This window comes from Grammomys surdaster, unplaced genomic scaffold, assembly GCF_004785775.1.
Source record: "Grammomys surdaster isolate TR1022 unplaced genomic scaffold, NIH_TR_1.0 252, whole genome shotgun sequence".
NCBI lineage: Eukaryota > Metazoa > Chordata > Mammalia > Rodentia > Muridae > Grammomys > Grammomys surdaster.
In genome coordinates, this window is record NW_021604693.1 from 1,328,796 (window position 1) to 1,352,797 (window position 24,002).

At 47.8% G+C, this 24,002-nt stretch overlaps 2 protein-coding genes across 3 annotated transcripts; one reads left to right on the forward strand and one right to left on the reverse strand.

The window, feature by feature from the left end:
- Nucleotides 1-1,917: 1,917 nt before the first annotated feature.
- Nucleotides 1,918-9,660, reverse strand: Tsen34 (tRNA splicing endonuclease subunit 34). Its single transcript, XM_028775028.1, has 5 exons — nucleotides 9,032-9,660; nucleotides 8,118-8,364; nucleotides 7,719-7,968; nucleotides 7,314-7,571; nucleotides 1,918-2,416 (listed from the first exon to the last, which is right to left on the reverse strand). The coding sequence occupies exons 2-5, from the start codon at nucleotides 8,358-8,360 to the stop codon at nucleotides 2,229-2,231; spliced, it is 939 nt and encodes a 312-aa protein (XP_028630861.1). The 5' UTR covers nucleotides 8,361-8,364; nucleotides 9,032-9,660; the 3' UTR covers nucleotides 1,918-2,228.
- On the forward strand, nucleotides 9,597-23,906 carry Mboat7 (membrane bound O-acyltransferase domain containing 7). Of its 2 annotated transcripts, XM_028775026.1 has the most exons (8): nucleotides 9,597-10,202; nucleotides 10,846-10,924; nucleotides 11,030-11,159; nucleotides 11,633-11,759; nucleotides 14,813-14,972; nucleotides 17,088-17,448; nucleotides 19,209-19,385; nucleotides 22,881-23,906. In XM_028775026.1, the coding sequence occupies exons 2-8, from the start codon at nucleotides 10,849-10,851 to the stop codon at nucleotides 23,269-23,271; spliced, it is 1,422 nt and encodes a 473-aa protein (XP_028630859.1). In that variant the 5' UTR covers nucleotides 9,597-10,202; nucleotides 10,846-10,848; the 3' UTR covers nucleotides 23,272-23,906. The 2 variants fall into 2 exon arrangements, with proteins under 2 accessions (XP_028630859.1, XP_028630860.1); XM_028775027.1 differs by lacking the exons at nucleotides 9,597-10,202; nucleotides 10,846-10,924; nucleotides 11,633-11,759 and having other exon boundaries at nucleotides 11,046-11,159.
- The last annotated feature ends 96 nt before the right edge of the window (nucleotides 23,907-24,002 follow it).

A 24,002-nucleotide genomic window follows, 5' to 3' on the forward strand; every position in this document is an offset into this window, starting at 1 on the left:
AGAGGAACTCATTTAAGAAAATGCCTCCACTTGGCCTATAGGCAAGTCTCTCCTAATCTATTTATTGTTTTTGATGTAGGGTTTCCTATCAAATGACTATGAATTCTTGATCCTTCTGCCTATACCTCCCGAGTCCTGGAATTACATTCTACTTTCGTTCAACTGATACTTGTTTTTTGTAACAGGGTCTTTTCTTAGTCCTGGCTGTCCTGGAGCTTCCTAGTCAAACTCAGAGATCCGCCTGGCTCTGTCTCCCAAGTGCTGGGATTAAAGACATGCACTACCACGCCCAGTTTTGTGTATATCTGATATTTTATGACGTTTTTTTATTTAGGGGAAATGAGGTCTGAGCCCTGGCTATCCTGGAACTATGAACTGTGTAGTCAGGCTGACCTCAAACTCACAGGCATAATGTCCTTGCCTCTGTCTTTGAATAGTAGGAGGACGGGCCTATACCACTAGGCCTAGCTCAGATATTTTTATTTTAACCATGTGGTTGGTAAGAATTTACATTTGCATTTGCACACTCAAAAGGCAAAGATCTTGCTCATTTAGTCTGGGAGGACTGACTGGTAGGGACAGGGAGTCATCTTAGCCTACTTTCTGTGTCAAACATGTGCTTTTTAATTTTTAAAAATGATTAATTTAATGTGTACAAGTATTTTTCCTGCCTATATCCACACAAATAACCCATGTGTGTACCTAGGACTTTCAACGGTCTGAAGGGGTTGGATACCCAAATACTGGAGTTATGAGCCCTATATGTGTGTGAACACAACTTAGGTCCTTTGCAAGAACACCAAGTACTCTTAACCACTGAGCCACCTCTCCAGCCCTTATTTGTTGATTTATTTGAGACAGGCCTTACAGGCCTGGAACTTATCATGTAGACCAGGCTAGTCTTGATCTCAGAGAGCCCCCTGCCTCTCCCACCTGAACAGTGGGATTAAAGGTATAAACAATCACATCTTTTGAGTTGTTCTTTTTTTTTTTTTAATTATGTGTATGTTTGAGTGAGTACATATACCTGAGTACAGTTGTGTTTAGAGGACAGAATAGGACACCAAATTCCCTGAAGATGGAGTTGCAAGCACTTAGGAGCTGTCCTCTTCTGTGTTGGGAACTGAACGCTGCCCCTTTGGAAAAGCTCAACCGCTGAGCCTCTACAACCCCAAAAATGTAGCCCAGGCAGGCCTCAAACTCATGATCTTCCTGCCTTTGCCTCTTCGGCATGTCTTCTTTCTGGACTGGTATACACCTCCACAACCAGCTCATGCAACAGTTCTAGTTTACATCACGCATCTCAAAGTCTGTAGTAATCTCAAGGGGAACCAGTAAGGTGGCTCAGCCCTTAAAGATTCTTGATGGTAAGCCTGATAGCCTGAGCTCCTTCGCTGAGACCCACATGGTAAAAAGAGAACAGGCTCTCTGAAGTTGTCCTGTGACCGCCACATAAGTTCCATGGCACATGCATGCTCACGTACATACACAGGTATACTTACAATAAATAAACATCATATGAGGGCTGGAGAGATGGCTCAGAGGTTAAGAGCACTGACTGCACTTCCAGAGGTCCTGAGTTCAATTCTCAGCAACCACATGGTGGCTCACAACCATCTGTAATGAGATCTGATGCCCTCTTCTGGTGTGTCTGAAGACAGCTACAGTGTATTCATATAAAAATAAATAAATCTTTAAAAAAATAAAATAAATGTCATATGAAAATATCTTCAAGGCAACCCCTAGTGCAATGCGAAGAGGCAGATTCCTGAATCACAAAGACCAGGTATAAAGGCCCAGGGCCAGTACTTAACAATTTTGTGAGCCTGGTCAAGTCATTTCCCCTTCCCTTTTCTCATCTGAATATAGGAATGAGAGCCCCACATTTCAAGGATTGTTGTAAGGACTCAAAATACAAACATTTATTCAACAAATTTATTGAGAACTGCTAGGACCTAAGCCCCGCAAGGTCAGAAAAAGCCAAACAAAAACAGTCTCCATTCTCAACAAGCTCAGTGTGGAAACAGAAATACAGAACAACACAGGTAGTAATTGCCTTCAAACAGGAAAACAAAAAACAAACAAAGGCTGTAGTGTTCAAAACCCTGGAATCAGAACTAACCAGGCAGGGCAGGAGAGCACAAGCTTCCATGCGGAGATGAGCTGGGGTGACCATCGGGGGGGGGGGGGGGGGTGCCCCACACAGCACATCCCCCTCAGTCTCCAGCTCACTGAAGGCTGGCCCACTGCAGGGAAGTATAGACCACCTTCCCATCAGGCTGAGGGGAGCAGAGAAGCAGGGTCTTTCTGACACTGGTTCCCAGGCGGCCTGCAGAGACCAGGTCCTGAAGAGGGATGGGGTCCTCGGCAGACCAGCACTGAGCAATGTAGTGAGCGTGGAAACGCAGCGGATCACCTGGAAGAAAGACAGATGCAGAGCAGCTCCCACCTGCAGGGGCTGGGCTGGGATCTGACATGGGATCCTTGGGCTTACTGCATTTTTGTTTCCTTTGTAGTGCAGGGTATGGAAGCCGGAGCCTTGTGTAAATAAGTGTTCTACTGCCTTTTTATTTATTTATTCACTTTTTAAAGTATATGAATGTTTGCTTCCCTGCATGCATGCATGCATGCATGCATGTGGACCATGTGTGGCTGGTGCCTAAGTAGGTCAGAAGAGGGCATTAGGACCCATAGAACTGGGGTTACAGATGGTTGTGAGCTACCATATGGGTGCTAGGAACCATACCCGGTCCTCTGCAAGAGTACTTAGTGCTCTTAACCACTGAGCCATCTCTCTGGCACTCTCTTTTTACTTTTGGAGGCAGGGTCTACAGTGTCCTTGCTAGTCTTGAACTTGCCCTGTAGCTCACACTGACCTTAACCTTGGCACTCTCATTCTCCTGTCTTAGCCTCCTGAGTAGCGGGTATCATAGGCTACATGGACATTTCAGCTTTCAGCACACACTGAGTATTTTGAAACCCAGATCCTTGGACCCAACTACTTTTTTTTTTTTTTTTTTTTTGAGACAGGGTCTCTCTATGTAGCTCTGGATGCTCTGGATGTTCTGGAACTCACTATATAGACCAGACTGGCCTCAACCCTACAGAAATCTACCTATGTCTGTTTCCTGAGTGCTAGGAAGTTTCTTAGTCTGTTTCCTGAGTGTGTACCATTACACCTGGAACAGCTACTCTACTCCTAAGGGTCGTCTATCTTCTCTTTTTCCTTTTTTGAGACAGAGATTTCATGTGGCCCAGGTTGGTTTTGATGACTCAAGATGGCTTCACAATTGCTAAGAAACAGAATAGAAAGCACAGAATGGTTACTTCCATGGTACAAGATACATCTAAAAGACTAAACAATAAACAGCTATCATGATTAAAAGATGTGGTGAGATGCACTTGTACCCTCAAGCACTGAGGAGGTTTGGGGTGGGGGTGGGGGATAGACACAACACGATAATCAAGACCAACCTAGGCATCATAAAGAAATTTTACCAAAAAAATAAGTAAATAAATAAAAGATGAAAAAAAAACAAAAGAAAGAAAGTCAAGATTTTTTTTTGAAAGCCACAAGTACTGGGATGTGGCTCATTAGGAGACCACTTATGGGGCACAAGCACAAACAAGGTCTGATCCCTAGCACTGCAGTCATGAAACAAAAACGGAATCAGTCTGATACTCTAACAGGCTAGAAAAAAGAAAAGATTTCATACTAGGATAGTGCAAAAATTAAAAGCCATTGTGGTGGCAAACGTCTTTAATCCCAGTACTGGGGAGGCAGAGGTAGGCAGATCTCTGTGTGTTAAAAGTCAGCCTGGTCTACAGAGTGAGTTTAGGAACAGCTAGGGCTGCTACACAGAGAAATGGTCTCAAAAAAAAAAAAAAAAAAAAAAAAAAGAGAGAGAGCGAGAGAGACTGAAATAAATAAAGATAGTTAATAGAATTTCCCAAAAAAAGATCCTGACGATAAACACGGTTAGTTTTGTGGGCCTTACTGTACACACAGTCTTGCCTCTGCCAGCCAAGCACAGCAGCCATATATGTTCTGTAGGCAGAGACAGGGAAGCCCTCTGATGACATTAGTTACTGAACAGCTGACAGTCTGTCCCTGGTGAATCTGAATTAGCATGATAGGAAGCTGAATACAAGAGGAAAATCATAGGCAACGGAAATTTAAAATATAGAGCTGGAGAGATGCCCAAACGATTAAGACATCAAAGTATTCTTCCAGAGGGACCCAAGTGCTAAGTTCTCAGCACATACATCAGACAGCTCACAAGTGCCTGTCACTCCAGGTCTAGGGGAATCCAATGCCATCTCCCAGTCTCCTTAGACAACCACACACACATGTACACACACAAAACATTAAAAGAAAACAGAAATGAAGTTGAAATCTTTAAGAGGGAGTGAGTGAGAATCTAAACCTTAGCACTCTAAGGGAAGGAACTGTTGTTATGTCCTTGCCTGGCAGCTGTGTTCTTGTTAGAGCCTAGGCAGTAACCAGGTTCTCTGGCTGTTACAGGGCTCCAGCCAGCTGAGAGGATACATCAAAATGCTTGAGAAACTAATCCTGTAACTGTTTTTCCTGGCTTAGCAACTTTGAGCCTCAGGCAAAATTTAAAAATAAACTTAGAAGCATTAGAGTGATTGAGGCTTCAGACACTGTTTCACTGAGGCAAGGATTCTCTCGGTGTCTGTACACGTAAGTACTCACTGTTTTAGAAATATTGACATATCAGAATGAACTGGTCAGTGCCAGGCATGAATGCTTATGCATTTTAATCACCTCAGCACTGGCATGGTTGAAGCCAGCCAGGGTTACATGCACTGTTAAAGGACAGAGAAGAAGAGGGAGCTGGAGAGATGGCTCAGAGGTTAAGAACAACTGACTGCTCTTCCAGAGGACCTAAGTTCAATTCCCAGCAACCACATGGTGGCTCACAACCATCTACAATGGGGTCTTATGCCTTCTTCTTGTGTGTCTGAAGAGAGCAATGATGTACTCATATACATTAAATAAATAAATAAATAAATAAATAAATAAATAAATAAATAAATAAATCTTAAAAAAAAAAAAAAGGAGCCGGGCGGTGGTGGCGCACGCCTTTAATCCCAGCACTTGGGAGACAGAGGCAGGTGGATTTCTGAGTTTGAGGCCAGCCTGGTCTACAGTGTGAGTTCCAGGACAGCCAAGACTACACAGAGAAACCCTGTCTTGAAAAACAAGAAAAAAAAAAAAAAAAGGAAGAAAAGAATCAAGAAAGGAAGAAATAGTTTAGTTTATGGTTCAATTTAGTTAGTCTAGATTACAGCTGTGTGTGGTGGCATGTATTTGTCACCCTAGCACATAGAAGGCTGAAGCAAGAATGCTTCCAACTGTGTCATGTGGGAAACTGGACATCCACCGGCTGGGGATTCAATACTGAGACACTACATTAAAAAAAAAAAAAAGAGGGACTGGAGAGCTGGTTCAGTGGTTAAGAGCACTGGCTGCTCTTTCAGAAGAATTCAATTCCCAACACCCACATGACAGTTCACAGCAATCTCTAACTCCAGTCCAGGGAATCCAACACCCTTACACAGAAATATAACAGGCAATGCACATAAAAATTAAAAATAAAAAAAAAAAAAAGAGTAAGTCCTGATATGGTTACAGATACCTTTGATCCCAGCACTCAAAGGCAGACAGGTAGATCTCTGTGAGTCTGAGGCCAGACAAGGTTACATAGTAGACCTTTACTCAAAAACTTCCCAGAACTTCCCAGAGATTCCCAGGCACGGTGGTGCAAGCCTTTAATCTGAGCACTTGGGAGACAGAGACAGGCTCTTTGAGTTCTAGGCTACTGTGATCTACATAGCAAGTTCTGGGCCAGCCAGAGGTACACAATGAGCCTTGTCTCAAAAACAAATAAACAAACATCTAAGGTATAAGATTAGGTAATTAACTGATTTCAACTACTCATTTTAAATGGCAGTGGCTTTGTCTGGAAACAGGAATCTCACCTATGTTGTATAAATTGGTTTTTAACTCCCACATCCAAGAAATTCTGCTTCAGTTTCCCAAGTAGCTGGGGATACAGGCACACACCAGCATACTCAGACCTAACTGGAACTTCGATGTTCGAGGCAACTTAAATGGCACGTATGCATCTGTATATCCATATCAAAATATGGTCTACCATACATTTTCAACTACCTGTCATTTTTTTTTCATTTTTCATTGTACTTTTCACATACATGACCCTAAAACTTTTTTTTCTTTTTCTTTTTCTTTTGTTTTCCAGACAGTCTTGATACCCAGCCCTGACAGGCCTGAACTCACTATGTTGCTTATGCAAGTCTCAAACTTATAACAATCGTTCTGTCTCGGACCCTCAAGTGCTAGGAATACAAATATGGCCATCACACATGGCCATCTTTTTTATTTCTTTGTTGAGATGAGGTGTCATGTAGCCAAAGCTAGCCTCAAACTGTCTATGTCTCCACTTATTTAGGGCTGATATTAGAGACATGTACTACAATACCCAACTCTAATCCTATACAGTAATTCTTTGATAACTAACACTGTTTCCCAGACAGCTGGGTTTGTTTTGGTTTGTTTGATTTGATTTTTGTGACAGGGTTTCTCTGTGTAGATTTGGCTGTCCTGAATACCAGGCTGGCCTCAAACTCACAGAGATCTGACTGCTTCTGCTTCCTGAGTGCTGGGATTAAATGTATGCATCACCACCGCCTGGCAACAACTGTGTTTTGTTGTTGTTGTTCTTGTTGTTCTTTTCTGGCTTTTGTTTTGGGGCTGTCTCACTATGCAGCTTGGCTGGGATTAAAGGCATACACTATTTCTTCCAGCTTAATTACCGTGTTTTCTTCCTAACTTATCAGTAATTCCCCTACTTTTAATCTTTCAATTCTATAAAGAATCCTGTGGTGAATGCACTCGTATGTTTTGTGAACATATGTAAGGATTTCTAAATCAGTTTCTAGATCACAGACATTATTTATGAAAAGTTACTACACTAAGCCAGGTGCTGTGACACAAGCCTGCAATTCCAGCACTTGGGAGGTAGAGAAAGGAAGCCCTTGCATTCCAAGGCTAGCCTGTGCAGCATAGCAAATTCCAAGCTAATTCTGGCTATGGGATGGAAACCTGTCTCTGACAAAACTACTCTCCTCAAGTCCAAGAGAACTCTGGCATATTTGACATCCTGTTTTAGGTCCCCTGGGCAAAGAGGTGGGACAAAAGAGAAAATGTACAACAAATAAAGACTATCAGAAAAGGTACAGCCACCAGAGCCCCAACCCAAACTCACCAGGATAGACCAGGAAGTCACCACCAAACTTTCCAGCTGCGCTGAGGAAGAAGCCTCTCTCCCATAGGTCTCTGTAGATGCTGTAGCGCAGCTCGTGGGCAGGACGGCCAGCATGGGGCCAGTCTTTGGACTGCACACGCCAGTCCAGAGGCTTAGCTTTCACAGGCCGAGGCCTGGCAGTGGCCAGCTGGATAAGCAGGGCTGATCTGGGCAAGGGAGTCACCCCATTTGAAGGTCCTGGTTGGGGCGATGAAGAATCTGGGGCGGGGGGGTGGGGGGGGGGGATGTACAGAGAAGAATTTACTCAGTCCACACGGTCTCCTTATTCCCAGAAAACCCCAACTAAAATTCTCCAAAGCTTCCCTCCCTCCTGCCCCAAATCTTAATTCTAAATCCAACTCTCACCTGCTCCCTCCTGCTCCGCAGAAGCCTGGCCATCATTACTGGTCTCACTCCCTTGGGCAGCTTCACTTCCACCAGCTTCTTGGCCTTCTTCATCTGCCCTTGAATCCTGTTCCAGCTTCTGCTTCTTGACAGCCTGGCCCTCTACGATCTTCTCTAGGAGCTCCTGACGCCGGGTCTCTCGGGCCTCGGCTGCCAAAGTGCTCTGATCCTGGAAACTCTGCTCTTGCTGGCGTTTGAACGATGCTAGGGCCTGAGAAGTAAACTTAGCTGGAACCCCAAGACACAGCCTGCAGTTCCTTAGGAAGACAGAATCCTGACCCTGTTTACAACCTTCCAACACCGCCTTTCTAGAACAGGCCCACCCAGGCCTTCCCACTATAAGGGCCTTTTGTTTCTTACCAAGCCATGGCTGCGGGGATCCGGACGCGGGACACTGACTAGGGTCACAGCGCCTATCTCGGCCAGGAGCCGGGCTTCTTCAGGCAGCAGCAGAAGCGGAAGGCCCAGGCGCGAGTTCTGGCGGGGCCCGCGGGGCAGGGCGCCCACCGTGCGTCCCCCGACTCCCAGGCGCTCCCGCAGCGCCTGCACGGCCTCGGCTCCCCACACCAGCGAGCGGCCATTAGCGACCTCCACCACCAGCATCTTCCTGCGGAGTGGGGGTGCGTCGAGGTCACCCAAACAGCCCCACGGACCCGACTGAAGTCTTCCACGCCCTCAATGCAAGGCCCCGCCCCGACTTCCCAGGGGGCGGAGCCAGGGCTGCCACCTGCACCGCAGGCCAAGATCTACCCAGGGACCAGTTAAGACCACGCCCCTCACCCAGGTCCCACTGTTTCGCTCCCCCTCAGCTCCAGGTGACCATCATCACTGCCAATGCGTGCCACCACATCTAGTCGCCTCGGAGAGACCTCCCGCCATAGTGGTGCACCACCCTTTTTGCAAAGTGGGTGTCTTCTTTCTGCTGCGTCCGTCAAGTCTCAGACCCTCAATGTAGGGGTGGAGAATTGCTCAAGCCACACCCTCTTCTAAATACTTGGAGCCCAGCCCCTCCCCTTTCGAATTTCCCAGATCTGCCTTTCCCGCCTATTCATTCTGAGTCGGACTTTAAAAGAAACCCAATCCTGTCTTGCCCTAGCTGTTCGATGTTCCAGCATCCTAAATTCGGCTCAATCGGGAGCCCTGCCCATCCCGAACGCCTGCGGGAGATCTCGGCTCAGTCGAATCAGCCATCCCCTCTAAATTGCCAGAGGTTCGGCCTTCGAGCCTAGCCAGATCCCGTCATTCTTCCAGCTGTGGCCCCGCCCACTTCCTACCTAATTTAAGGAGTTCACGCCTACGATTGACTCCACAGTCGCACTCTGGGTGCAGTGCCCGTCGTGGGTCCCCTTCAATCTGTCGTACTGTCTTCGGGCAGAGGCAATAAGTCAACCCCTAGCCAACACCAACTCTCGATTAAGGCGGAGCTGGCCCTACGTAGAGCGTCCTCCGTCATCCCGTCAGGTCAGCAAAGCGGAAAAGGTGAGGGAGCCCTCACCGCCACTCACTACACCAGTGGGACCTTGAGGGTCATTCTCTGGCCTTGCCCCCAAATCTACGAATCATGTAGGCCCCACCCCTTCGCCCTTTTCCGGTCTTCTGTGGCTCCGCCTTTCTCCCCCAAAACAAGACTTGATGTTTCGTTAAGCTATTAGCTCCGTCTGTTATTAAGCCAAGTCTACTGACACTTCTGCCCTCACTGGCATTTGACTGTGACCTGAAAAGCATTCAGCTATCTGAAATAAATCCAAATATGTGACCCCGCCCACATCCGGCTATTCTTTGACTCCCCAACCCTGCCTAATTCCGACGTTCTCCGAAGTAAGCCGAAGCATGTGGTCCCGCCTACTTCGTGCAGCGTTCTTGAGCCCGCCGAACACTAAAAAACGACTTTTGGACCCGATCATCTCCGAAACAAGCCGAAACGTGTGGCCCCGCCTACATCCGGCTGAGTTTGTGAATGCATCTAATTCCGAACCGTGACTTGAGAACTCGGCTATCTCCGAAGTAAGCCGAAGCTTGTGGCCCCACCTCCAAGCCGTGAGCTTGAATGACCGAGTGTGCCCGAAGGAATCCGAAGCTGAAAGTCTGTGTCTTTCCGAACGCCGAGCTCCAGGTCCCTCCTCCTTCTCAAGTCTCAACCCGACTCGAAGCTCTTGGCCCCGCCTTTCTGACCGAAACCCCGCCCCTTCACGTACAGGCAGCTCTTTGCCCGGGGGCCTCCTAGAACGGTCGCGACTGGCTTCTTGCCGCGGACCGGTGCTCTGGGTTCCTTTCTTGCGGTGCTGTATCTCGTACAGCGGAGGCTCTCGGGGCCTGGACTGCGCAGCCCTGCCGGCGCCCTCCAGAACGGGTGGTGCGGGGGCGTGCTGAGCTGGGGAGGCGTGGCCCGAGCCGAGGCATTCTCGAAAAGGGGCTCCGCAGTCTCCTGGTCCACGGACGGTTCAGGTGGGCCCAGATTAGGTTGTATGGCGGCGTCACGAAGATCGTAGGGTGTCGGGGTGCGGGGACAGCGCCCATAGCGTGGCCAGGCTGGGTGGCGTAACCGCCTGTGGATCTACCCTGGCAGAATCGGATCCACGCTGGGCTTCGCTGCGCGGGGCTGGGCTACTGAAGGTGCCTGCAGATCTTAGGGTCATTGCCTTCTCTCTGAGGTACAGGTTAGAGAGGAGCCCAGAGCTCGGAAGACAGGATGCTAAATGCTGGGTTTCTCCGAGCTGGGCGGGGGTGGGAGTACTGGGTTCTTGGGTCCTGTAAGACGCAGAGGAAATTGAGGATCCAGACAAGACCCTGAAGGGTTCCTATGTACTCAGGAGTGTAGGGATGATATAGGTCACTGATAGATCCCTGGGCTATCAGAGAAGAGGGGTCTCGTGAAGGATTGTTTTTCTGGCCAGAAGGTGTGGGTCGTGAGAGTAGAAGTACTTTTGATTTCAACATTGGCAGAGGGGTGGGGTGGGGGCTTGATTCTTGGATCCTGGAAGGGGGAGTAAGCTGGAGGCCTCAAAAGTAGGTGATTCTACTGTCTTCAAAAGAGGAAGAGACTGGAATACTCTCACTGTGTTCTCACTGTGAGTCCTTCCTCCCCCAGACCATGACACCCGAAGAATGGACATATCTAATGGTCCTTCTTATCTCCATCCCTGTTGGCTTCCTCTTTAAGAAAGCTGGTGAGTCAGGTTCCGTGTCTAGTGGAAAATTAGGGTGAGGGAGCTGGGGTGGGGAAATCACCCCTCCCGAAGGTTCTAGGCTTATATTTTACCTTTTTCTTTCAGGACCTGGGCTGAAGAGATGGGGGGCAGCAGCTGTGGGCCTGGGGCTCACCTTATTCACCTGCGGCCCCCACAGTTTGCATTCTCTGATCACCATCTTGGGAACCTGGGCCCTCATTCAGGCCCAGCCTTGGTGAGAACTAGGTGGTGAGAAAGGAAAGACGATGCAGAGAAACAGCAACCTGTTTCCTCCTCGGGCCTTCCGTTTCTTCTCCTCTAGTCTCTTGCTGTCTCCTGTTAATCTCATGTGCCTTAGCTGCTTTTTTCTTCCTCTCCCACCTTGTTCTGTACCTTCTCGCCCCTGCATCTTTGCCCCAGTCCTCGATATCCATGTGACAGACTTTCATAACCCAGTCCTGAGCTCTGGATCTTACAGAGGGTTGAAATACCTTCTTCAAGAAGCCTCTCTTAATGCCCCTCCTTCTTTTCTTATTTCTGGCTGTGCCTCTTCTGTCTCTCTCATCCACCAGTCCTCTCACCTGTTGTTCTTTTCTGTCTGAATGGGTGGGTGGGAGGTGGGATGGGATAATGAAGCCAGACTCAGGAGAAGGAAACAGAGGCTAAGGTCCCTGTACCCAACACTACGACTTCCCACCTCTGTCCTAGCTCCTGCCATGCCCTGGCTCTTGCCTGGACCTTCTCCTATCTCCTCTTCTTCCGAGCTCTCAGCCTGCTGGGCCTGCCCACTCCCACGCCCTTCACCAATGCTGTCCAGCTGCTGTTGACACTGAAGGTGAGACTTGGGGAACACTACTTCCTTTAGTCTCCCTGGGAGCTGGGGAGCCTCTTGCTTTCTCCCAGACTTTATCATGGTGGAGGGTGGAGGGTATGGAGTTTTATCTTTCACAAACCCTAAGCTTGGGACTTCACTTCTCCCTGGGGACAGAGTTCACCTCTCACATCCTCTGGAGCAGGTCTTCACCTTTCCACTCATTGCAGGGTAAGGAGATAACCCGAGTGCTCTATCACAAGCCATTTGGCACACCTAGAATGTACCTTGCCAGTGTGCTTTGCTAACATGCTCTTCTTGAGTCTGTAGCAAACCATTCTCCAAGGAGGAAAATTACTCTGGAGAGAAGGTATCTGGCCCAAGGGCACAAAGCTGGGACAGAGTACAGTTGTGGTTTTTCATTTTTGAAACAGAGACTTATGTAGCACCCTATGTTGGCCTCAAACAAAGAAAAGATGATGTTGAACTTTTGATTCTGCCTCCAGCTCCCAAGTGCCAGGATTGTTGGCATACACTGCTGTCCTGGTTTATTATGGTTCTAGGGACTCAAACCAAGGACCTCAGCACACTAAGCAAGCACTTGACCAAATGAACTACATTGTTAGCCGTGGGTCTGAATCTTAATCACCTAAGAAAAGGGCAAGAGTGATTGGTCCTCAGTCCCTAGTCCAGATCACATCAGTTGTGAGCTCTTGCTATGTTCTAGGCTCCAGCAGCATAGCCATGGACAGTCCAGCCATGTTGAAAACTAGTTTCTCCAGAGTTCTTATGGCAAACCCAACATTAGGCAGAGATTGGTCAGCTGTGCATTGGAAGAAGCGCCTTTGGGTGTGTATGGACCTGCACATGTAAATAGGAACAGGCTGGGCGTTGCAAACTGTGCTCGCCATGTCCACCCACTTTCTGACTACGTGTGGTTGAATGGGCAGCAGAAGCCAGGCCACAAGGGACTATGTTGCCCACGATAAATATGGACTTTTTCCTATAGAGGGCTGAGATCCCTCAGGAAGAAGTTTGTTTGTTGTTTACTTCTAGGCCAGGAGACAGGACACAACAAATTTGTCTCTTTGATAATAATTTGCCATGGGTGCTGAGAGAATTAAATGGAATGAAATGGGTTGAAACAGGATCCATTTATCAAAATAAAGATGGGGCCAGAGAGATGGCTTAGAGGGTAAGAGCACTGGTCCTGAGTTCAATTCCCAGCAACCACATAGTGGCTCATAACCATCTATAATACAATTTGGTGTCCTTTTCTGGTGTGCAGGCACAGGTGCCGGCAGAATACTATATGTAAACAATAAATAAATCTTTAAAAAAAATAGCAAAGCATGGTAGTACATGGATGTAATCCCAGCATAAAAAGATACCTCCAAGATGGACATGGTAGCACATGCCTTTAATCCCAGGACTTGGGACACAGAGACAGACCTCTGTGAGTTGAGGCCAGTTTGGTGTACAAAGAGAGTTCCAGGACAGCCAGGGCTATTTAGACAGACTCCGTCGCCAAAAATAAAAAGATCCTTCCCCTCAAAAATAAAAACCGATTAGAGAGAGAGATCAGTGGTTGAGAACACTGCTCTTCCACAGGTCCTAAGTTTGGATCCTGACACCCAGACTGAGTGGCTCTCGAATAACAGTTACACCAGCTCCAGGAGATTTGACATCCTCTTCTGGCCTCTGGGCATCTGCACACATAGACCATACACCCAGAGACACAAAATGAAAAGGACAAAAAAAAAAAAAAAAAAAAAAAAAAACCCAAAAGGCTAGTATGGTGGTGCACAGTGGTAATCCCAGCAGCAGTTGGGAAGTGAAGGCTGGAGGATGAGGAATTTGAGAATAATTGGGATTATATAATACCCAGTCTGGAAAAAAAAAAGTCTAGGTGACTCTGAAAGCAGCTTGATAGATATACACTGTGACTGTAGGCAGGTGACTCAGAGTCACGTGAGACATGGTACTTTGAGGATGAATAGAGGGTTTTGGTCTATGACAATGGCTTGGTGAAAAGAAGACACGATTTTTTTTTAAAAAAAAAAAGGTGGTGGACCAATAGGTGGGTCAACTGTATGTTGTGGAGCCTAAAAGGGAAAAGTGTTTTTAAAACCCCATCCTACTCTGGAAACCATCGTGCAGGAGAAGCGCTGGCTTTGTTCTCTTGCCTCTCTCCATCTGCTGGGGCTCTGTCCATGGAGACTAACATGAAGCAGGAGGACACAGATGTGGCCTTTTAAGAGTTTTGTCTCTGGCTAAAATGGGTTGAGTAGATCTGGAAAGGCAGTTGGGACATCTTCACCCCCCTGCCCCTACCCAGTGGAGTCAGAAAGGAACATAATCCCAGCTCTCCTAAAGGGGAGCTGGGAGGATCAGAAGTTCAAGGCCAGCCTTAACAACTTAGCATGTCTTTGTTTCAAAATGTGAAAGCAGGGAGAGGGACCTGGGATGTGGCTTAGTGTTACAGCACTTGCATAGCATATTCAAGGCCCTGTGTCTGAGTCCTAGTACCAGAAAGAAGAAAGGAAGGGAGGTAGGTAGGCAGGCAGGCAACCAAGCAAGTTGTGAAACTGTATGAAAGCAGAAAGGAGGAGGGGGAGGGGAAGAAAAAGAAGAAGAGAAGAGAAGAAAAGAGGAGGAGGAGGAAGAGAAGGAGGAGGAAGATGCATGAGCTGGATCGAATCCCCTAGCACATAGGGCTTCCTTGTCTGGCCACAGTGGGAGAGGAAGCACCTGACTCTGTAGAGACCTGGTGTCTTGGAGGGAAGGAGGCACCCTCTCAGAGGAGAAGGGGGTGGGGTGGGGGAGGGACTGGGAGAGAGGACAGCATTTAGGTTGTAAATAAATATTTTTTTTTTAAAAGAAGTTAAAAAAAAGAACAAGAAAAAGGTCTAGAACTGAGCCCTGGGGATAGCCACCAACTGAAGGTTTCTTCTACCACTCTTGATATGCAGTGCCATCCATGAGGTAGGACCTCAGCCTTACTCATAGGCTGAAATAAATGGATGTGAAGATGGCCTGGGGACTCCAATCACTTGCCTTCCTCTCTCTTCCCATAGTTGGTGAGTCTGGCCAGTGAAGTCCAGGATCTGCATCTGGCCCAGAGAAAGGAAATAGCTTCTGGCTTCAGCAAGGAGCCTACCCTGGGCCTCCTGCCTGATGTCCCTTCTTTGATGGAGACCCTCAGCTATAGCTACTGTTACGTGGGAATCATGACAGGTAAGCAGCCTGCCCAGCACTTCTGGGTCATCCTCTGCTTCTTATCCAGAGTTCTGTTCCTGTTGTATATCCCAAGTTCTGTCCTAGGCTACCTGTACTCTGTCAGCTACTGTCCTGTCAGAGCACATCTGTCTACTGTGGGAACTGACCCTGAAGGATTGCTTTTTCTCCTGCTAGGGAGCCAATAGGAGAGTTAAAGGAGATGGGCCTATGTAAGCCTGCGGTTTCTGCCATCCATGGAGCAAATATTCACAACTCAGGATCTTTCAAGTTTCAGAAAATATATCTTTTTCTAAGGGAGTGGGATGCTAGGGCTACACTAGTTCAAAGATTGAACCTAGGACCTTATATGTGCCAGGCAAATGCTCAAGAATTGAGTTATATCCTAGCCGTTTGGTTTGGTTTGGTTTGGGCAGGGTCTCACTGTATAGCCTATGTTATTCTGAAACTCTCTTTGTAGCAGGATGGCCTCAGACTCAGAGATCTGCCTACCTCTACCTCACAAGTAAACTCTTGACCTCTTTGTTTTGTTTTGTTTCTTTTTCAAGACAGGGTTTCTCTGTATAGCCATGGCTGTCCTGGAACTCACTCTGTAGACCAGGCTGGCCTTGGACTTACAGGGATCATCTGTCTGCCTTTGCCTCCTGAGTGCTGAGGTTCAAAGGTGTACACCACCACGGCCCAGCAACTTTATCTTGAGACAAGACCTCTATAGGTAGGCCTTGACCATTTGATTGTCCTACCTCAGCTTCTTGGAGAGATGACATTACAGGAGTATACCACCTGACCTGACTCAGAAAGTCATCATGATGGGTTTATTTGGTGCTAGGGACTGATGCCAGGGCCTTGTGCATGCCAGGCAAATGTTCTACCAAGTGGCTACAGTGCTAGACTTACCTCATAGGTGTTGGCTTTGTTCCTTTGTTTTTAATTTTTTTAAATGCTCTCTCTCTCTCTCTCTCTCTCTCTCTCTCTCTCTCTCTCTGTGTGTGTGTGTGTGTGTGTGTGTGCGCGCGCTTGTCTCTATGTACTCCATGTCACAGTGCACATAGAGCCTAGGAGAGGGAGTGGATTCTCTGAAACTGAAGCTACAGATATAAACCACCTAACATGTGGATTGGGACCCACACTTGGGGCTTCTGGAAGAGCAGTAAACATTCTACTTCCTTATCTCTCCAGCCCCCTTTGTTTTGTCTGAGGAAGGGTCTCCCAATATGGATAATCTAGGCCGGCCTTAATTAAACTCAGGACCTGGCTCAGCCTCTCAGGGTCTCAGATTCCAGAAATACACCACCATGCCTGCCACATTCCTTATCTGTTTCTGTTGTTGTATGTGACACTGGGGATTGAACCCAGAATCTATGCATGTTAGACAGATGTTCTACCACTGAACTATATTCCTCAGCCCTGGTTTTCTTTTTGTCTATTTTTTTTATTACAACCTTATGGGGCTGTTATTCACATGTGATCCATTTAAAATGCCCCAACTCACTGGCTTTTATACATCCGTAGACTTGTGAAACCATCACCAGTGTGTATTTGTTTGCAGAACAGCCTCGTCTTTGAAAAGGAGTCACCTAACCTTTAGTCATCAGCACCAAACCTCTTCCACCCCTGCAGACCATTGATTGACTTGTGTCTGTAAAGATGTCTCATGTAAATGGAATCATACTCATGGTCTGTGGTGAACACACAAGGGCTTTAGCACCTGTCCTTCATTCATTCCACATAGATGCTTCCTGGTCTATATCCCATCATACCTCAAGAACTTCAAGTCTCTCCTTTCCCTGCCTGTCTCCCCTCTACCACCCAAGCCCTCTCAGCATCCAGAAGGAGCTGTTCAGGAGCCAGCTCTTCCCTGTAGGGGTATCTACACCGGTTTCCTGGTATCTGTCCCTCTCCCTCCCCCTTCCCTTTGGTCACCGTTTACCAGCTCTCCATGTCTCCCTTACTCGGTGGTTTTGAGCTCTTTCTATTTACAGACCTACTGTCCTCAACTCCTTCTCTCACTCCCCTTCCCCTTTTCCCATCTCCATGCTCCTCCTTTCACCCTCACCTCCCCAGTAGGCTCAGAAACACAGCATCCAACCACCTGCTCCTTGCCACCCTCCACAGGCCCATTCTTCCGCTACCGCACCTACCTGGATTGGCTGGAACAGCCCTTCCCGGAAGCCGTGCCCAGCCTGAGGCCCCTGCTGCGCCGTGCCTGGCCAGCCCCGCTCTTTGGCCTGCTCTTCCTGCTGTCCTCCCATCTCTTCCCACTGGAAGCTGTGCGTGAGGACGCCTTCTACGCCCGCCCGCTGCCCACCCGCCTCTTCTACATGATCCCGGTCTTCTTCGCCTTCCGCATGCGCTTCTACGTGGCCTGGATTGCGGCCGAGTGCGGTTGCATTGCCGCGGGCTTCGGGGCCTACCCTGTGGCTGCCAAAGCCCGGGCCGGGGGCGGCCCCACCCTCCAATGCCCACCCCCTAGCAGGTCAGGCGGCGGGAGGGAGGCTTCCCAAGACCCAGCAGGCCCCACCACCAAGGGTTGGCTCTGCCCCTAGTAGGGAAGGGAGCAGGGTGTAGGGCTACCAGTAATGGTTGGCAGCATATTGCCTCCCCTGGTGACTATCACCTCCCTTCCCTGGCCACTAGGGAAACTATGTGTTCCTGGTTTCTACAAATTGCCCCCTGTTGCTAGCACTTGTCACCCCTCAGTATGGCTAATTGTCCTCTATTGCTAGAGAAAGGAAAATGATATCTTAGCAACGACATGCCTACCCTGTGTTGCCATGGAAGAGTCACCCCAAGGTCCAGGCTGTTCTCAGTTGCTAGAGATAATATCCTTTGGTAGTAGTGGTCCATCATCTGTTGCTAGGGAAACAGTTCCTTAGCAATTATATAGCCCCTCTGCTGAGGATGCCGTATCCCTAGCAACCATGGTTCCTTCCTTCCTGCTGAGAGCCCTGCTGTTTGTGGCTGTGAAATCTACACACACCCCCGCCCCCAACTGCCTGTCTTGCTTAGAGCCAGCAGCTCACCATGGGATGTTCTCACACAGCATCTCCCAGTTGCCCTATTTCTAAGAAAGTAACATCTGTAGCTGCTCTCCTCCAGCTGTGGAGAGCACCACTCTCAGCAACCACAGGTTGTCTTCCCCTAATTGCTGAGGCTTTCCTTTTACCAGTAAAGCTACCCCAACCCCCAGCAACATCATTGCTTGAAAAGTCACAAGACTAGTAACTATAAGGTTCTTACGACTTAGGAAGCACCACTCCTTGTTGATAGGGAAATGTTTTCCCTAGCAACGTAGTGAACTGAATCTCTGTTTCTAGAATTCATTGTCAGCCTTCCTGCTGGGAAATAGGATTACAGCCTCTCCTAAATTGTAGACCACTCCTTGGTAGGGTTGTATCTCCCCCTGATTGTTATAAACTGCCATCCTGTTCATGATAATGGCACCCCCCCCATATAAACTGATTGACACTGCCCTAGTAACTATGGATGGACCACCCACTGCTAGAGAGAAGGTGTCCTACAGTGAAGTCAGGCAGAGATTAAATGCTGTTTTAAATCTACAAGTCCCACTGGTAAAGGATGCCTTCCCTCCCCTGTCCAAAAACCATTGGACATTCACATAGGCTAGCATCTTTCTCTGACAGTTTTGGTCAGAGATCTGGAAACCTCTGATGTTTCTGGAGTCGTGACACTTCTCGAACAATCACAGGGACCAGGGAAGAGGCCCATTCTGAAGAGATTTTTCTGAACAGCCTGGGCCTTGTTGCTAAGGAATGCCTTTTCCCTAGCAACAGAGATCATTGAGAGTCACAAGGCCTAGAATATCTCCCTAGCAACCATGAACCATCTTTTTAGAGTGGATGCTTTCCTGGCAGCTGCTCTGCCCCACAGTTCAGAAAGGACCATACTTAGAAACTATTCAAATATTACTGAGCTTGGTTGCCAGTGGACCTGATAGCTTAGCAACCATAGCTCTTCAAAGATTTTTGTGGCTGTATCAGGCCCTGCTAGTTGCCAAGAGCACCCCACCATTAGTGAATTGTGCCCCACCCACCCGGCTCCCTCTGCCCTATCCTCCCCAGTGGCCCTCAAAAATCACAGCCAAAGAGGGAGCCGTCACCTTGTCTAGAAACCCCTCTTTAGCATCGGGCTGGGACAGAAGCAGGTGTCAGGAGGGGCCTGGCTGAGCTGCATGTCTGTCCCCATCCTCATCCCCACCCCCACCCCCACCCCCAGTCCGGAGATTGCAGCTTCCCTGGAGTATGACTATGAGACCATCCGTAACATCGACTGCTATGGCACAGACTTCTGCGTGCGTGTGCGGGATGGCATGCGGTACTGGAACATGACCGTGCAGTGGTGGCTGGCACAGTACATCTACAAGAGCGCACCTTTCCGCTCCTACGTTTTGAGGTGAGGCAGCCTACCTGGTATCAGAGATAGTGCAGAGCTTTATCTCCCAGTACATTCTGCGGTAGTCTGGGGTTTTCTCTAACTGGGCCCTAAGGCCCAGGGCTTACAGAAGTTATAGTTTCTTGGGCCTTCTGAGGCAAATCCTCTGGGCCTACCTCATTCAAGTGTAGTCAGTAGTCAGTCTTGGATCCCAGAAATTGATGAGCTCAGGTCATCAGGCTACAGGTATCTTTACCCCTTGGGCTATTTTGACAGATCTTGTTTGTTTTTAGACAGAGCTTCATGTAGGCTAGGCTGACTTTAATCTAGATTGGTAGCTAACTGACTTTCAGAACTGTCTTTGTGATGCAGGTGTGCACTACCATGCCTGGCTTGTAGGTTTCTTGAGATAAGATCTCATTCTGTACCGCTGACTGGTCTCTGCTTGTTACATAAACCAGACTGGTCCTCAAACTTCAGCTCCCTTCCTGTCTCCGCCCCCTCAGTGTTGGGATTTCAGGTTTGTGACACCATGCTGGCCAACTTTGTTGGGTTTGTTTTTTTTTTAACCTACTTCTTTTCCATCCACCGTCTTCCCATTTTGCTCAAGTGTCTGCAGAACAGGTCTCTGCCACTCAGTGATACCTTCAACCCATCCAGTGGCCTGAGTGGTAGGACCTGCAGACCAGTCCTCAATCTGACCAACTTTGAAATTGTTCTCATTCTTCTGGGTTTGTTTTGTTTGTTTGTTTGTTTGTTTGTTTGTTTGTTTGTTTTTGAGGTCAATACTCAATCCTTTCCAAACTGCCAGGTGTGACCAGTGGCCACAGAGATACCATCCCCTGCTAGGTAGTTAATGACAACAGTTTATGAGCTAGATTTGCCCAGCCATGATGGGAACTGTGGTTTAAAGAGCCACTCTGAGAAGCTGGAGAGGAGACTCAGTGATTAAGATTGCGTAGGCTCTTGCAGAGGACCCTAGCTCAGTTCCCAGCATCCATATCAGGGTTACAGCCGCTTGTAACTCCAGCTCCTAGGCGTCAGACACACTCATTCTGACCTCCACAGGCACTGCTCTCATCTGCATGATTCCCACTTGTGTGAGTGTGTGCACATGAGCGAGTGCACACACACACACACAATTAAAAATGAAACTTTCTTTTTTAAAAAAATACTCACTCTGAATCAGGCATGGTGGCACACACTTATAATCTCAGCACTCAGGCTGTGAGGCAGGAAGTTTGACATCTTAAAAAAAAGAAAATCAATGATGCACTGTATGACTGATGCTCACCAGGCCCTGGACTCCATCTCCAGCATCATAAAAAACTAGAAACAATCTGATCTGGCTCTGTTGGGAGAATGCATGGGAGGGTGTGGGTGTCAGGGGTGAACCAGGGAGGTGAATGTGAGCCTTTGGGTGTCCAGATAGGTGTAATGGAGGGAAGAGGTTCTTCAATAAGCCTGACACTGGCTTTGAGGGGAAGAGCTGGGGGCTTAGGGTGCTCAGCAGAGAAAGAAATGAAGCCTGTTTCCCAGGCAGTGGGTTGTCAAGTGACCCAGGGCACAGGAGAGCCTTTCCAGAAAAGGACCTAGCAGGAAGAAGCTGTTGGGACATGTGTAAGGAAGAAGGACTTGAGTTTTATCTCATTAACTTAAAGACTATCAGATATCCTCCTGGGGATCATTGCAGAGGTAGACGGTAATGTGATGCTGGCACTTTAGGAAGAGGTGCTAGAAGGAGACACTGAAGCCAAGCTAGGTGATGCTCACTGCACTGGGCAAGGGGCTGGTAGTTAAAACAAGAGGATTCTCAGTTCAAGGCCAGTCTAGATAACAAAGTGAGACGCTGTCTCCCAGCAACAACAACAATAAAAACAAACAAACAAAACCCATGCTGATGACATGATTTAACCTGTAAAGGCACTTGGCACCAAGCAAGATCGTCTCCAAGAAATACATGGGGGAAGGAGAGAACTGACTACACCAAGTTGTTCTCTGAACCATAAACATAATTCATGGCACACAGGAGCACATACACACATACATGGATGAATAAATAGATGTTAGAGTATGGGCTGGGGATGTTTGTAATTCAGTTGGTAGTAATTGCAAGTGGTGTACGTATGTAATAATACCGCTTGGAAAGTGGAGACAGGAGTTTGCGGCAAGCTGGGCCTACATGGAAACCCTGTCTTTTAAAAAAGGGCATTTGAAAAAATAAATAAATAAATAAATAAATAAATAATTTTTAAAAAAAGGGCATTTGAGTGTTACCAGTTATAGATGACACTATTAAAGCCCTGAGGATCAGAGTCAGGTCAAAGCCCAGGGCACCCCAGTATTTTGATCATTTATTATTTTCAATCAGCAGTAATTATGCTATACCCTCAGGGAACATAACATCTGGAGGCTTTTTATGTTTCCAGGGTCCCAGGTGTACCAGGCCAGTGCTTCACTACTGTCTTAGTAAGGGTGCTCTCAATGGCTTGCTCAGTTTGCACTCAGTAGCACTGCCCATAGCAGGCTGGGTTCTTCCACATCAGTCATCAATCAAGAAAATGCTCCACAGACTTGCATAGGCCAATCTGATGGGGTTATTTTCTCAATTGAGATTTTCTTTTCTCAGGTGACACTAGCTTGTGTCAAGTTGACCAAAATAAATGAAATTAAAAATTTAAAAAACAGCAATAAAATAATGCAGGACAACTTTGGGAGACTTTTTCCCCCCCTACGGCTGAGAGATTTCCTTAGCATTTACAAATAGTTACCCTGCTGCCTCTCATCATAATCCAGTCAACATGGTTCTGTCATTGCAGAGAGTTGCTTTGTCGAGAGAGGCAAGTCTCTAAGCAAGAAAAGAACCCATGAGCTCATGGTCCTGCCTGAATTGTTGATCACTGCTCCATTGGAGAATGCAGTAGACACTGCTTCACTCTCTGTCCTCCTTAGCAGAGAGTCAGAGCCTGAATTTGTGGACTGAAAGGTTAGGGAAGTAAGTTTTGGAAAGATGGCTCAGTGGTTATGAGCACTTGTTGCTCTTGCAAAGAATCTGACTTTGATCCCCAACACACACTTAACAGCTCACAACTTTATCTCCAGAGGAGTCCTCTTCTGGGCTCCAAGGGTTTTGAGCATGCACAAAGTACTCAGACATACACACAGGCAAAAAACCCAAACCATCATAATTCCAGTTCCAGAGGATCCGACACCCTCTTCTGACCTCAGATGCTGGCACATGGTACACACATGTACATTTAAAATGTAATTATTAAGAAGCTATCTCAGCGTGCTAGGGATGCAGCTTAGTGGTGCATTATTGCCTGGTGTGTGCAGGGTCCTGAGTTCAACTCCCAGTGACAATGCTAGCTAGCCTCCTTGACTTTCAGGATGCAGGAAGGAAGGGTGGGCATGAACAAATCAGTCTGAGGGAGGAGGGCTGAGCTCTGTACTCCTGGGTTTGAGGAAGGGACTGAAGCTTGGACTTGTGTGTCCTGACTCAACATCTTCCTCCAGGAGTGCCTGGACCATGCTGCTGAGTGCCTACTGGCATGGCCTCCACCCTGGCTACTACCTAAGCTTCATGACCATCCCGCTGTGCCTGGCTGCTGAGGGCTATTTGGAGTCAGCCTTGCGGAGACATCTGAGCCCCGGGGGCCAGAAAGCCTGGGACTGGGTCCACTGGTTTCTGAAGATGCGTGCTTACGACTACATGTGCATGGGCTTTGTGCTTCTTTCCATGGGTGACACACTCCGGTACTGGGCCTCCATCTACTTCTGGGTCCACTTTCTAGCCCTGGCCTGCCTGGGGCTGGGGCTGGTTTTGGGTGGGGGCAGCCCCAGCAAGAGGAAGACACCATCCCAGGCCACCACCAGCCAAGCCAAGGAAAAGCTCCGGGAAGAGTGAGCTGTGCTGTATTGGCCTGCCATCCAGTTCAAGCTTTTCTTGGAAATTCTGTGAACCAGGCTATTTTTTCCTTTAGCCAGCAAGAATCCCTTGTTTGGCTAAGAGCCTGGAGAGGATTCCCCCTTCCCCGCTAATTCCTCTGCTTCCTATTTAAAGCTAGGAATACCCTTCTCCTGGGTTCTCCCTGCATCTTGACATTTTCAAACCTCCCTCTGCTAACATCAGGGTGTTACTGTCTACTCTTGGCCCTATTATCTCTGCAACAATCTTCAGATGTTCAAAAAGCCACACTTCCCAAAATGCCATTGCAGGGACCAATGGTCATCTGGCATCTTAGACAGACTCCCAGTGGGTCCCTAGTATTGGGGCAGGAACTTCTGGGAGAGGGGAGGGATACCCTTCTTCTTTTCCTCTTTGTTTTTATCATCAAACAAGTGTTTCAAAGACTGTGGTCTTACACATCCTGAAGGAGAAACTGAAATGTGCAAGTGAAAAGCCCCAGGGGAACATGCTCTTATAATAGCTTCTGTCTGAGCCATTTCTGGGCTCCCCATACAACCTACCACCCAGTGTCATCCTTGGCCTGTGACAGGCCAGAGTGTATAAATCTTTCCCAATAAAGTGTTACACATGCATCTGTTTGTGAGTATAACTGTGGGTGACAAACCGAAGACACTTACTTAACCCAGAATGCCAGTGTGGCATAATGAAGTCCCAGCTGCCATGAAGTT

Coding starts and splice junctions, on each gene's coding strand:
- Tsen34 (XM_028775028.1), bottom strand. CDS start 8,360: ATGCTGGTGGTGGAGGTCGCTAATGGCCGCTCGCTGGTGTGGGGAGCC. Junction 7,969..8,117: donor ATCCCCGCAGCCATGGCTTG/GTAAGAAACAAA, acceptor TTTACTTCTCAG/GCCCTAGCATCGTTCAAACG. Junction 7,572..7,718: donor TGCGGAGCAGGAGGGAGCAG/GTGAGAGTTGGA, acceptor CCCCCGCCCCAG/ATTCTTCATCGCCCCAACCA.
- Mboat7 (XM_028775026.1), top strand. CDS start 10,849: ATGACACCCGAAGAATGGACATATCTAATGGTCCTTCTTATCTCCATC. Junction 14,973..17,087: donor TTACGTGGGAATCATGACAG/GTAAGCAGCCTG, acceptor CACCCTCCACAG/GCCCATTCTTCCGCTACCGC. Junction 19,386..22,880: donor TTCCGCTCCTACGTTTTGAG/GTGAGGCAGCCT, acceptor ATCTTCCTCCAG/GAGTGCCTGGACCATGCTGC.